General features: G+C 36.0%; 1 protein-coding gene across 2 annotated transcripts in view; it reads left to right on the top strand.

Moving 5' to 3' along the window:
* Positions 1–13483, top strand: part of STIM2 (stromal interaction molecule 2) — a 167346-nt gene that overhangs the window by 129326 nt on the left and 24537 nt on the right. For both annotated transcript variants that reach the window (XM_046656689.1, XM_046656688.1), the window contains exons 4-7: positions 5587–5698; positions 9056–9171; positions 12069–12246; positions 12777–12954. In XM_046656689.1, the coding sequence (XP_046512645.1) occupies positions 5587–5698; positions 9056–9171; positions 12069–12246; positions 12777–12954 (584 nt within the window). The remainder of the gene's footprint in view (positions 1–5586; positions 5699–9055; positions 9172–12068; positions 12247–12776; positions 12955–13483) is intronic.

Here is a 13483-nt window from a genome sequence, read left to right as displayed (position 1 = left end):
AATAGCCCTGTTGATAGCAGCAAGGGAGAAGGATGATGAAAAGGAGAATCCTCATCTTACCTCTGTTTCTGTGAAGATCCATAAACACATGCCCCCACACATCCTATATCCCCACACTCCCTCATCTCCTGAAGATTTGATTTCACTCACCACTCTGTCCCCTCTCTCCCCTGTCATCCGCCGACCTACTTTGCTCTAGAGTCCTGCTTCAGCTCCGAATCCCCTGCCTCTTTGAAATCTTGTCCTTCAGGCTGTTAGAGCCCCTTTTTCAAGTCATGGGAGTCACCCCCATGATGAACTGACATAGCTCCATTGAGCTATTGTGTTACTATCTCCAGGCTTTCAGTAGGCCGCGATGTGTATTTGATGTCTCTAGTGGAATCCTGAATCCATTAATGCAATTCCCTATGGCAGATGGTTCATATATAATGTTTAACTCTTGTATTACATTAGTACTGTATGTCTAGAAGGTTTGATTCTAAGAGAAAATGTATTTTAAGTATTAAACAGTCAGCTCTTGTTCTGAATCAGGAGCCATCTATATTGATAGTGAACTTGGGATCAGATTAGAGTTCAAATTCTAGCTCTCCTGGTTGCTAGAGATATATGAACAAGTGTGTGATTACTTGGCCTTTCTTGGGCAAGGTTCTCTGTATAGACTGTAGAGATAACAGCTATTTCTCAAATGTGGTTATTGAGGTGGTTAAATGAGAATGCATGTTGAAAGTGTATAGTAAAATGTAAAATCCTGTGTTGAAGTATGTGATAAATCTTATGGCAGATATGTGTACAGGTCATCAAGGGGCACAAAGAAGAGAAACTATAGTCTGGAAATGGATGGAGAGGGAAAACTTTGTGGAGGAGGGAGTTCTGATCTGAGTCTTACGGGCTAAGGAAGAGCAAGCCTGGCAAAGAAGGAAGAAGAAGGGAAAGCCATTCCAGGTTGAAGGAGTGGTTGGGGGAATATGGTACATTCAGAAAGCTGCAAATACGATTGGAGCTTAAACTCTCTACTTGTGGTACCTAATTTGATTATTGGGACTACTTACCTAACTCTAAAGAGGCAGTTATTGCACAGTGGTTAACAATGCTAGAAACAAACCTGGTCTGAAACCTGGTTTCATCATTTGCTTATCTGTTATACCTAATTAAGAACCTTACCTTCATAAACCTTTAGATTCAGTATGATGATACAAGTACCTACTTCAAAGGGTTGTTGCAGTGATTATTTGAGAGAACATTTGCAAATCTCCTGGTGTTTAATAAACATGTAATAAATGTTAGCAGCAGTTTTTGTTGCTGCCCTGAAAGTTCTTAGAGTGACTTTTCCCCTGAGTATTCTGTAATCTACTGTTCTAGGCTAACAGTTTAGCAGTATTTTAAACACGCACTCTTGTTTGTTCTAGTGCAATTACAGAAACAGAATTTGAATGAATTTTAAGGATGGTTTAACTCAGTTTCACTCTTTTGTGTGTTAAGAAACTAAGTCACAGTTAAATAACCTGTCTGCGATGTCACAGTGAATCAGTGACACAGCTGGGACTAGAATGAGGTCTCTTTCATTTCAGAGTTCTTTTATTGGTCTTGGAGTAAATTGCCCCAAATCACTCAGAGATGCTAACCGATATAACATTGGCCACAGTTTCTAGCAGAAACAATATAAGTTAGCAATGTAGAAATTGGCGTTTCAGTAGCTTTACAGATAGGGAAATACATTTTTTAAAGGAACACAATATCCTTCTCTGCCTGCTCTCTGGTGGAAGTGCTATTTAGCAACAGCACATGTGAAAGAGCAAGGAGAGGCAGGTAATAAGGAACCAGATAGTTCTTTTTTTTTTTGCTGAGAAATATTAGCCCTGAGCTAACATCTGAGCCAGTCTTCCTCTATTTTGTATGTGGGTTGCTGCCACTGCATGGCCACCGATGAGTGGTGTAGGTCTGTGCCCAGGAACTGAACCTGGGCTGCCGAAGCAGAGCATGCTGAACTTAACCTCTAGGTTGTGGGGCTGGCCTCCAGATACTTCTTAAATGAATAATTCCTTTGCCATCAAGAATTTCTTACACAGACAAATTCCTATTTCTGTTCATTTGGGTCTCCTCACTAAAATGTGAAAGTAGGTTTTCATAATACTTGTCAATGAAACATGTACTTCATTTACTCAAGAGGATCCAACAGATAATTTGTTGAGCACCTTTTCTGTACCGAGTGCTAGGGATAGAATAGTGAGTGAGAAGCTTATGCTGAGCAGCCCTGATGGCCTAGTTGTTAAAGTTCAGCATGCTCCACCTCTGTGGCCCCGGTTTCAGTTCCCAGGCACGGAACCACACCACTCGTCTGTCAGCAGCCATGCTGTAGCAGCAGCTCACATAGAAGAACTAGAAGCACCTACAATTAGAACATACAACTATGTACTGAGGCTTTGAGGAGGAAGCCAGAAAACAAGAAGATTGGCAACAGATGTTAGCTGTAGGTGAATATTTCCCAGAAGAAAAAAAAAAGAAACTTATGCTTTAGTGGAATAAACAGATGTTGAAATAATGATCATACAAATAAATAATTATTATTAGTTAAATGCTGTGCATAAAAAGTACAGAGTGACTTATAATCATATAGCAGTGTTTGGGAAGCTTTCTCCTGAGGAATTAAAGTTTTAACTGAAATAGGAGGGCTCAATAAAGTAAACAGGTGAAGATGAGTCAGAGAAATGGAGAAAAGGATCTCATACTGAGGAAACAGTATGTGCAAAGGCCCTGAGGAAGCACATAGTATGATCTCGCCTAAGAATTGAAAGACAGCTAGTGTTTTTTGAGCAGAGCAAGCTAATATTAAAATTCAAGTCCTGGTCATGAGAAGAAGAAGGGAAGGTATTTACTAGGCATCACTGAAGAAACCAGACATCTCAAGATGTGAGCCTTCCCCCAAAGTAAACTGTGTGCCCTATGTTAAAATTTTGTTATTTTAAACAGTCATTGTAAAGAAAAGTACTTTAGAACCACTATAATATTCTATTTGCTAGGTGGAGTAATACTAGGATTTGAACACTTTTTCATTGATTTTTCTTCCTTTCTATCCTGGCTCATTTAGAATTGAGTGAATATTTTGATGTACTGAAGCATTTAGAGCAGGGACTTTTGCTGTTGATCAGTTGAACAGCCATAGAAATGACAGAGAGAATCTTATCCTGTTTTCTTGGCTGAGGTTTTGTGTGGGTGTGTAGGTGCAGCTGCACTGTCAGTTTCTTGGCAGTCAAGACAGGGCAATTCTCAATGCAGTGCATCTTGAATAGGAAGAAATTTAAGAGCTTTAAAAAAGCTACTTTGAATGTATTAAATTCAGTGGGAAGCACTCCGGGCCTGAATCTTTGGCTGATATTCTAAGTTCTTTGGCTAAATGGCTACGGCAGCCTCAGGCACATGTCCAAGATTGTGGCAGGAACACATGAAGGAGAGAACATAAAAAAGTAGTCAAAGCTTTGTCTCAGTATAAAATTATCAGTAATCATAGGTATTTTTTAAATGAACTTTTGTTAATTTTTTGTTTATGATTTATTTAAGCTTTTCCTCTAAAGAGCACTTAATGAAAAAGGCATATTGTGAAAAATTAGCTTTGCTTGCAAAAGTTAATTCATAATTTTCTGTAGTTTATCAGGAAGATCTTTTCTCAGATTTATACATCCACAGATGGAGTCCTAGTTCTGCTTTTGTTTCTCACTTGTTTTCTTTTCTCTCTTTTGACCTTTGCGTGATCTTTGTTTTCCCAGACTCTCAGATGCAGACAGTATGGAGCTCTCTTCATTTTCCAAGCACATTTGCATCCTTTCCTGTGGATAAGCCCATCATTGTCCTTTATACTCCTTAAGCAGAAATGTCTGAGTTGCTCCCAATGTTTAACTGCTTGTTTATATCTCTACTGCTATTTATTATTATTGATCTCAGAATAGCATAGAGTCAAGTCCTGAGGTCATTCGGTCTGGGTTCAAATCCCGTCCTGCTGCTGACTATTTTAGTCTCTTAACTTCTCAGTTTCTTATCTCCATAATGGAGATAGATAATCATGTCGGGCCTCATAAGTTTTTCTTCTTAAAGCCTTAAAGGAAAAAATGTATATGAAGGGCTTAATTCAAAATAAGTGTCTGGGAGGAAGAGATGTTAGCTATCATTTTCTTCATGATTTAGGGCCAGTCTCCTAGAATACATTAATAGCTATGCTCACTCTTCTGGGGATCTCATTCAGTCTAAAGACCATCTGTATGCTGACGACTCCCAATTTCTCTCTCTTTTCCTAACCTTACTCTTCCCTAAGCGCCAGACTTGCTACTGTTTATCTACACTTCAAGTGTCTCATGCATATTTCAAACATCACATGTCTAAAAACAGAACTTTTGATCTCTGTCACCTGCCCCTACTTACCTCCCCAATCTGTTCCTCCCCAATCTGTTCCTCCCCATTCTTTCCTATCTTAGTTTACGGCACCACCCTCTGTACTTTTTTTGGCTTTCCTCTAGCTACCAATCCCCATCCATTTCATCAGCACATCTAGCAGCATTAACCCCAGAATATGTCCTGAATCTGACCATTGTCACTATATCCTCTACTGGCACCATAGTCCAAGGCAATAGCCTCTTTTGCTTAGACTGTTCTATAAGAAATGTTCTCCTTATTTCTCTCTGTTTTCAGTCTTGTCTCCTGCAAACCATTCCCTACATTGAAGACTGATATTTTAAAAATATTGATTATTTTACCCCCCCTCTTCTTGAAATTAGAAAAATATCCAGAAGTTTTGAAATTCTGTGACCTGGCCTCTCTGATTGGTTTCTTCCTATGTCTCAAACACAGCTAGTTCATTCCTATCTTAAGGCCTTTGTACTAGTTTCTCTGTTTGGGATATTTTTTCCCAGATCATCACAATGTTGGCTCCTTGCAATTTTTAGGTTTCAGTTCAAATAGCTCCTCACAGAGGTATACCCTGACATCTTTCCTTTCTTTATTAATATGTGAACACTATCTGAAATTTCCCCCCCTTTTCTTCCTGCTTTCATAAATTGCCCCTTCCCACTCCCAAAAGAATTTAAGTTCCATGAGGGCAAGGACTTTATCCATCTTGTTGACTGCTGTGTTCTCAGTGCTTAGAATGGAACCTAATACTCAGAAGGTTTACATTGTTATATGGATGAATGGCTAAATGAAAGAAAGAAAGAATAGATAGATATCTGGTGAATTTTCTACAACCAGAGAAGTAATGGATTATTTCATCCTGTACAAACTTTGCATAGTTGCTTATTTTATAATTAACCATGCTAATGTTTTGTTCTGTTTTACGTGTCTTCTCTGTTCCCTATTGTAAGCCCTTAAAGGTAGGAGATATGTCTCTGTTGTTTTAGCTTCTTATAGATTGCTAAATACCATTTTAGTACTCACTGATGATTGACTTGAATTAAAAATTCAATCTAACATCTTTATTTCCTCTGAAGTTATAGTAATTTTACATATATGTGTGTATGTATATAAATGTATACGTATAATTTATATAAATTCTAAAAGCAGTTGTGTTTGAAATATGTCTTCCTCTTTTATAAACTCTTGCAGTTCATAATTGGACCCTCGAGGACACACTTCAGTGGTTGATAGAATTTGTTGAACTACCCCAATATGAGAAGAATTTTAGAGACAATAATGTCAAAGGAACAACGCTTCCCAGGTGGGTCTTTATTATCCAAATGTATTTTTCCAGGCATGGAGAATTATATGCTAGGTGTTACTTTTCAATGCCAAATCTACAAGTTACTTCTGTGGCTAAGACCTCTAAGGAAATATTATAAATATGTCTGTTCCTTTAATTTTTTTAAGGTATGAATTTTTCTTGTCTAAATGATCAGACCCTTTTTAAAATTTATTCCCAAGGAAAGTAATTTTGAGAATTAGAACGTGAGCCAACTACATCTTTTTTAGATAACATCAAAGGGCCAACCACTTGGTAACTATAGTGAAACTTTATTCATTTGATATGGATCCACCTTTATGAAAAGACGTGTTTGAATTGATTAATGTGCAAATCCTTCTTAATTGATAGTCTTTTAATAGCAACAATAACTGCTTAATATTAGTGGCCATAAGTTAAATCTCAAAAAAGTGAAGTTCAATAAACAAAATATAAATAATAACAACCATTTTTAAATGTATATTACATGGAGATATTCTGTATTATCTCATTTAAGCTACATGGTTAAAATGAAGTATGTATTATCATCCCCATTTTACAGATTGAAAAAACCAAGTTGGAGAGAAGTTAAATATTTTGTCAGAGGCAGCTTTTAAACCCAGATAGGTCTGGTACCAAAGTCTAGGATACCAGTTTATCCCTTAGATGCCTGGAGTTAATTGTTACTAGTTTTCTAAATTATGTTTTCTAAATCTCCGTTAGTTAACTTAATAATCCTTATAGATTTACGTGTTAAAATTTGCAACAATTCTACCAGAACTTGACCCTTACAAGTTTGCTTATGTTCCATTCCTCCCTAGATTGTTTCTTGTATAAAAAAAGTCTCTAATCCCTTATTACTATCTAATTATTATATATGATGAAATATGCACATTGTATTTATAATCAGTTTGCTTATATACCCTATTTAAATAAGTGGCTTTTGTTGCTTTGAAGTTTGTATTTTAGATCAAGTTGAGAGTTTTCCCATCTCCCTTAAATGTATTCTGAAATCAACATCAGTATTTCTGACTTTGCTGTGCTCATGACCATAATGATGAAATTACGGGGATAAGTCAATTCAGCAAGTGTGTATTGAGTATCTTTTGTGTTCGTGGTGCAACTGGATGCTGGAAAGAAGAGAAAAATTAAATAAGATATAGTTCTTTTAAAGAAGACAGGTTCCTAAGTTAAAACAGAACAGAATAGTAGAGTATTAAAATGGGATTAGGGCTTTTCTAGTTATATATGTTACCTCAAAAATATACATTATGAGGAACTCATAGTATTTTTCTTATGTTGTCTTTTAGGATGTTTCTTTATGTAACAACGTGAAATAAAATAGGCTGCACTATGTTTGGCAATAAATGTTATAGCCACTTTTTTCTTTTGATTAAGTAAAGGTGGTCAAAGATTCCTCAAACTGTTAGAATTGTTGAAATAACATCACACAATCAAGATAATTTTTTATAATAGTGAACACGTTACTACAGAAGAAAAATTATAAATGTAGACATTCAGCTTTCAGATCAGCCCGTTGGAACGTTTTTGAGTGGAGGAGAAAGGAAAACTGGAATACCCTTCATCAAACCCCTTTTGTATGGTAATGGCAATTAGATGAGTCAATTTAAAGGGGCAATAAAACAACTATGTAAGTTACAGAGCTTTTTGTAGGGTAACTATAGATGTACACATGCCTACAACAATTCATTATTATGTTTCTTTTCTGTGACATTAAAATATTGTTACATCTATAGTAGGTAGCCAAAATTATGTTAGTTTTATGTTAGTTATGGTTATCTTAAGCCTTTTGCTGTATTTTCTATACTCTGTAATTCTTATTACCAGAGCTTATACTAAGGCTCTCTTCACCTGACACATGCCTCCTCATTCCTTTCAGACCTGTGTGAACTTCCCTGACATCCTCACCCACTCAGGTAGAATCACTTCCACCTCTGGGCTCATATCGAACTTTGCGTAAAATTCTGTTATAGTTTCCTTTTTACTACATCTCATTGTCTTTCTCAAATTTAGTCTCTTGATAGTGTTGCTATTACTTCATTCATGCATCCATCCATGCATTCATTCTTCTATTATACAAACATTTATCAAGCATCTACTTTTGCCAAGCACCACGCTAGGTTTGGGGATACAGGGATAAGACATAATTTTTGCCTTTAAGCAGTTTTGATAAGTGTCATGTTAAAAGTGTAACCGGAGCATACTTGAAAGGTACCTGCGGAAAAGATGAATGAAGGAAGGCCTTTTGTAAAGGCAGGGTTGGAGTTCTTTACGCTCTGAAGTTTTGTAGAAGCCTCGTAAGAGTTCCTGTAACTTCTCCGTAATCAGAGGTTCTGATATCTTCCTAAATAAAACATATTGGTTCAGAGTACGGTCGTTGGAATCATACATATTTGGGTTTGAATCCCTGCCTTACCTCTTACTAATTATGTAACCTTGGGCAAGTTACTCATCCTCTCACTACCTTAGTTTCCTCATCTATAAAATGGGAATTATATATATATTATAGGCTTTTTTGAATTTTGATTAAGCCCTTGGCGCAGGACCCGGCACATAGTACATGCTTGTTTTTATTGTCATTGTTATTAACAGTTTTATTATTATTATTAGACTTTATGTTAAAAAGATTTTTATTGGCATCATACTTGGTTGTTAAGAAATCGTAGTTGATTGCTGGGCTACTTGGATTTGAAGTCCAAAACAAAGTGATTTTATTTGACCTGTACCTTTTGGCCCCCTGCTTTCTTCATTGCTAATAAAATAGTTCAGTACTTCTGTACATAAATTTCTCAGTTTACTCCCCCAACCGGTGATGACTTCTTACTTCCCACTTATGACTTCAGTGGACTTTGTTTAATTTTTAAACAGTTTAAACATTAGAATGTAAAGGTATAGATTTTTAAGATACTTTGAAAGAAAAGCAATATGAGCTAAATTGAGAACTATTTTTTAAAGTCTGCTATTGATGTTAAATAAATTATTTGTAATTTATTCTTTGTTCTTTGTGAAATGATACTACAGTGCAAGAGGTAACTAATGATAAAATATTTTGAATTTGATAAATTTCTAAACCACAGCAACTTATAGCATAAAGTAACCTTAGAAAACAAAAACATCAATATAGCAGCTAAATTATTAACATACAGGAGTGTATTTTCAGCACACTTTGCACTGAAAAAGCTTTTGGTACGTGTAATAGAGTATTAACTCACACGTGGATGAGCCCTTACAGTAATCATCACTTATATGTAAAGTATTAAATACGTTGCTCAAATATTTAAATTTACATACTACAAGTATTTTTATTTGATATGTATGTATTTTTTAAATGAACAGGATTGCGGTACATGAACCTTTGTTTATGACCTCTCAGTTGAAAATCAACGACCGGAGTCACAGACAAAAACTTCAGCTCAAGGCACTGGATGTGGTTTTGTTTGGACCTCTAACACGTTAGTATTCTCTCTCAAAGAGTATGGTACAAAAGAATAACCAGATCATCTATCTGTTATTTAAAGAAGGAAAAAGTAAGGTAGTGGATCACTAAGATGAATTATCTCTTAGGTGTCAAAGAAAGGTAGTACTATCTTAAGACAAAAGATTTGTAGAGTGAGATTTTCTGTCATGGAAATATGGAGTGTGAAATTTTCAAAGCTGGTTACTGATGTAAAAACTAAGTTGATAATTTAGAATTAAATTTCTAGATTTAAAACTTTGGATCTTTATAAAGTTTTAATGCTGTGTTTATAGCTAAATATTCACTGAAGAATCCCTTTAAAAAATAGTGCAATCTAACCATCTTGATGGCATGAAGTGATAGATTCTGACTTAATTTCATTAATCACCAAAAAAGGGATATTTTTAGATACAGATTAAAAGCAAAGACCCAACTGAAACTACAAAATAGCAGTCTATCCTGGCAGCTCAAGGTGGAGAATGTTATTTGATTGTTCTTTAGATTGTTTTGAAAAGGAACATTTAAGAATTTGTTATGTCATATTTGTAAAGAAAATCAACCTTGTAATACTTTACTTTGACAGGAATATTTTTTTCCCCTGAAAATGTTAACATGTGTATTTTATTTTATTTAAAATTTCAGAAAGCTGTGAGGGAAAGTGAAGAGTACACATTTTAGAGGAATTATGTTTTATTTTTCAGAAGCCAAAAAGGAATAAAATTAATACAAGAAAAATGGCTTCCACAAATTATGAATTAGCAAACTAATGTTTATGTTACCTCGGTTCTTGGAGTTAGGAGACTCGCAGTTTTCTCTGCTACCGTCTTGGGGGGTGGCCCTGCTAAAAAAAGGGCTACTGGAGTAGTTGGATGGATTCCATGACTTTACTGGTGGTTCTTTTTTGGCTCTGGCTAAAAGAGCAGCTGGTAAAACAGCTGGAACTCCTCTTGTGAGAGTTGGTAGAAATGCACTGTTGGTGGAAATTACAAACCCTAGGAAATAGAACACTGCTGAAATGCCCAGCATTCCACAGAGATGATGCCCTTTCTAACCTTCTCCTTGTCCTACGTTTTTGACTGAATCTACTGGGGGTTGTCTTCTGTGAGATTCTATCTAATTTTTTTATGTGTATGATTGGTGAAAACAGGACTTAAACTATTGAATTTGTCTGTATATACAACTTGGTCCTGAACATTTATATTTTATTAATCCAGGAACAAACCACCCTCTAAGCCAAAGCAGTATTGTGTTATCGTTTGAAAAGAAACCAAAGTTGTCTCAAAGAGTGTTGAAAACAAATGTTTTAATAAACAAACCAGTTAAGAAGTTAATGATGCATTACGTTTTTAATGTGTTTCTGTTAGAAGTATTGAATAAATGAGCCCTAAGTCAGAACACCCACGTTACATTTATAAAAAACTAGCCTTGTCAGATGAATAGAGATACATTTTGGAGGAGTTTTCACTGAAATCTTTTCTGGTTTTTGATACTTATTATAGAGTTTGGGACTTGTCCATCTATTTATTGTTATTTCTGCTTATTATATTTTAGCCTGAACGGCTGCATATTTGAGCTAGATCCTGAGCTGAACCTCTCAGTCTGAGGCAGAAATAAAAATAAATCCTTTTGAGACTTCAGTCTTCTGCAGTGCATCTCTGTCACTGTAGGTGAGGGTGTGCCCTCTGGGAATAGGCAACCCTGAGGGTCACTCACATAGAGCATCTATCACACTATGTAAACATATAGGAACTCTAGACTTGTAAGCATAGGAACTTGTCATTTCTATAGAGCTCTTTATCTGATCAAATAAGCAAAATGTCTTCCTGCTGGAGGCTTGGCCAGTTAGGCAGTTTTCCACTGTAAACTACATCTCTTTGGAGCGAATAATGCATTATATTATGTTACTTATCATTGTGTTTCCCTTCAGAGAGTCCCCTGAAAATTAGTGTGTATTGACAGAGATAAACTAGGAAATTATTTGACTAGTGATTTTTGTGTTTTGTGTCACTGAAGACAGTAGGCCTTGGCTCCTCACTCCTTAGTTTAGAAACAATACTGGAGGTTACTGTCATGCCTAGTGTGGTGGGGAAGCAATCCTGTTCTTTTCCCTCTAGTAATCTAGACAACTCTGGCAAATAGTCACCTAAAACGATGCTTGTTATCATCATTTAACCCATAGTTTATCAACCTTGGCACTGTTCACCTTTTGGGCTGGATAATTCTTTGTTACTGGCAGAAGCGGGGCAGGAAAGAGATTGTCTTGTGTATTATTGGATGTTCAGCAACATCCCTGGCCTCTACCCACTAGAGAGAAGTCACAACTCTCACCCCCTCCCCAACTGTGACAAGCAAAAATTCTCAAATGTCTACTGGGGGAAATATCACCCTTGTTGAGAATCACTGATTAATCTTAATTAGTTAACATGGCTACATACTTGGGAAAAATTCTTTTTGGTAAATGATTAGGATTCCAGTTTGTGTATAAAAGCATGACAGTTGCCTTACTTAAATGAAAGAAAGGAGCTGGAATGATAATGGTGATACTCTTTGTGACTCCTTTCACCCCATAGAGGACCGTTCTCGAGGTACATGGTTGGAGATGCTGTTGCTTTTTCAGGGGTCCCCAGGACTTTTGTTACCACCTCCTCTACTAGCCAGGGGTAGGTGCATCCATGTGGGTTTATCTCTGCCCTCCTACAGGTCTAGAATATCAGGTAGTTATAATAAGCACATTGATTGTTTGAAGAAAGAATTTTTAAAACGCTAGAGCTTGTATATGGGAGGGGCATCTTTATGTTTTGTTTTGTTTTAGATGCCTACCACTTAAAAAAACAAAGCCCCTGTGTATTGAGGTTCTCTTACAAAGATTAATCCCTGTAATTCTCTTCATAGGCCCTCCTCATAACTGGATGAAGGATTTTATCCTCACAGTTTCTATAGTAATTGGTGTTGGAGGGTGCTGGTTTGCTTACACGCAGAATAAGACGTCAAAAGAGCATGTTGCAAAAATGATGAAAGACTTAGAGAGTCTGCAAACTGCGGAGCAGAGTCTAATGGATTTACAAGAGAGGTGAGAAAGTAAAGAAAGCTCTAAGTCTTGTTATAATTCATGAAAATGTAGCATGGGCATGTCCTTACACACTTATATTCAGGTTAGTACACACATCAGGAATGTATGTACATTTTGTTTCATATTTTTAGAAAAGTATTATATTATCATAATTACAGATTTATTATGAAGGTATGCACTAGGGAATAAATGGGTAGAAATACAGTGGAAATAAATCAAATATAGGTGAAATTATATGTGGAGTTAAATTTTATTTTTAACATAATTTAAATAATTATGAATTTCTTAAAAGTCTCTTTGCTGAAGAGTATTTCTCTGCTATCCCTGTGTTTTGAGCTTAAGATAACCAAAATAGTAGTGTGGTAGGCCAGCTGTTGTTTTTGTTATCCAAACTTAAGTAAGATTAATAGAAAATGCTTTGAATTCTGATTGAAACATGTATCCTGTTGCTTGACACCTATTTATTCTTCATTAAAAAAATGAAATTCTGGAAATTTTTGTGAGGACTTTTCATTTTTATTGTCTGTAAGGCTTGAAAAGGCACAGGAAGAAAACAGAAATGTTGCTGTAGAAAAGCAAAATCTAGAGCGCAAAATGATGGATGAAATCAATTACGCAAAGGAAGAGGCTTGTCGGCTGCGAGAGCTAAGGGAGGGAGCTGCATGTGAATTGAGTAGACGTCAATATGCAGAGCAGGAATTGGAACAGGTATTTACATTTTAAAGAAAAGTACTCGTTAGGGTATTTGTAATGCCACTGTGAGAAGTTTTTTGTTTTTGTTCAGTCTCCTACATTTAATTTCATTGTAGACTCTTCCTTAGTTAATAAAAGAATCATTTGTTCTTATTGTGGGCATTGATCAAAGTGCACATAGCAAAATAACAAAGAGGTAACTAACAGATAAAGTTACCATCTTGTTCACTCAGTCATGAAATCTTATCCCACGTCGTGTTAATTATCTTGAGTAAATTTGAGGTGTTTAACACCTGTATTGTTTGAGTCTCTGACTGTAACCTAGTAAAATATATCTAATGTTAAACTTCCATGTGAAGGTGAAGACTTTGTTAAACATCCATTTGCATCCTTAGTTTTAGAACATAATCTGCCAAAACTTCTGAAGTTATCTAAAAGGTGTCCTTTTCAGTATCTGCTTCTACTCTGGCTTTACTCAAGATGGAATCAGGCATTGCGTGGTCCTCTGGAAAAGGGGAGTGTGGTTTCTGGGAGAATTTAATTA

This window comes from Equus quagga, chromosome 3 (genome assembly GCF_021613505.1).
Source record: "Equus quagga isolate Etosha38 chromosome 3, UCLA_HA_Equagga_1.0, whole genome shotgun sequence".
NCBI lineage: Eukaryota > Metazoa > Chordata > Mammalia > Perissodactyla > Equidae > Equus > Equus quagga.
This window is presented reverse-complemented; position numbering and strand designations above follow the sequence as displayed.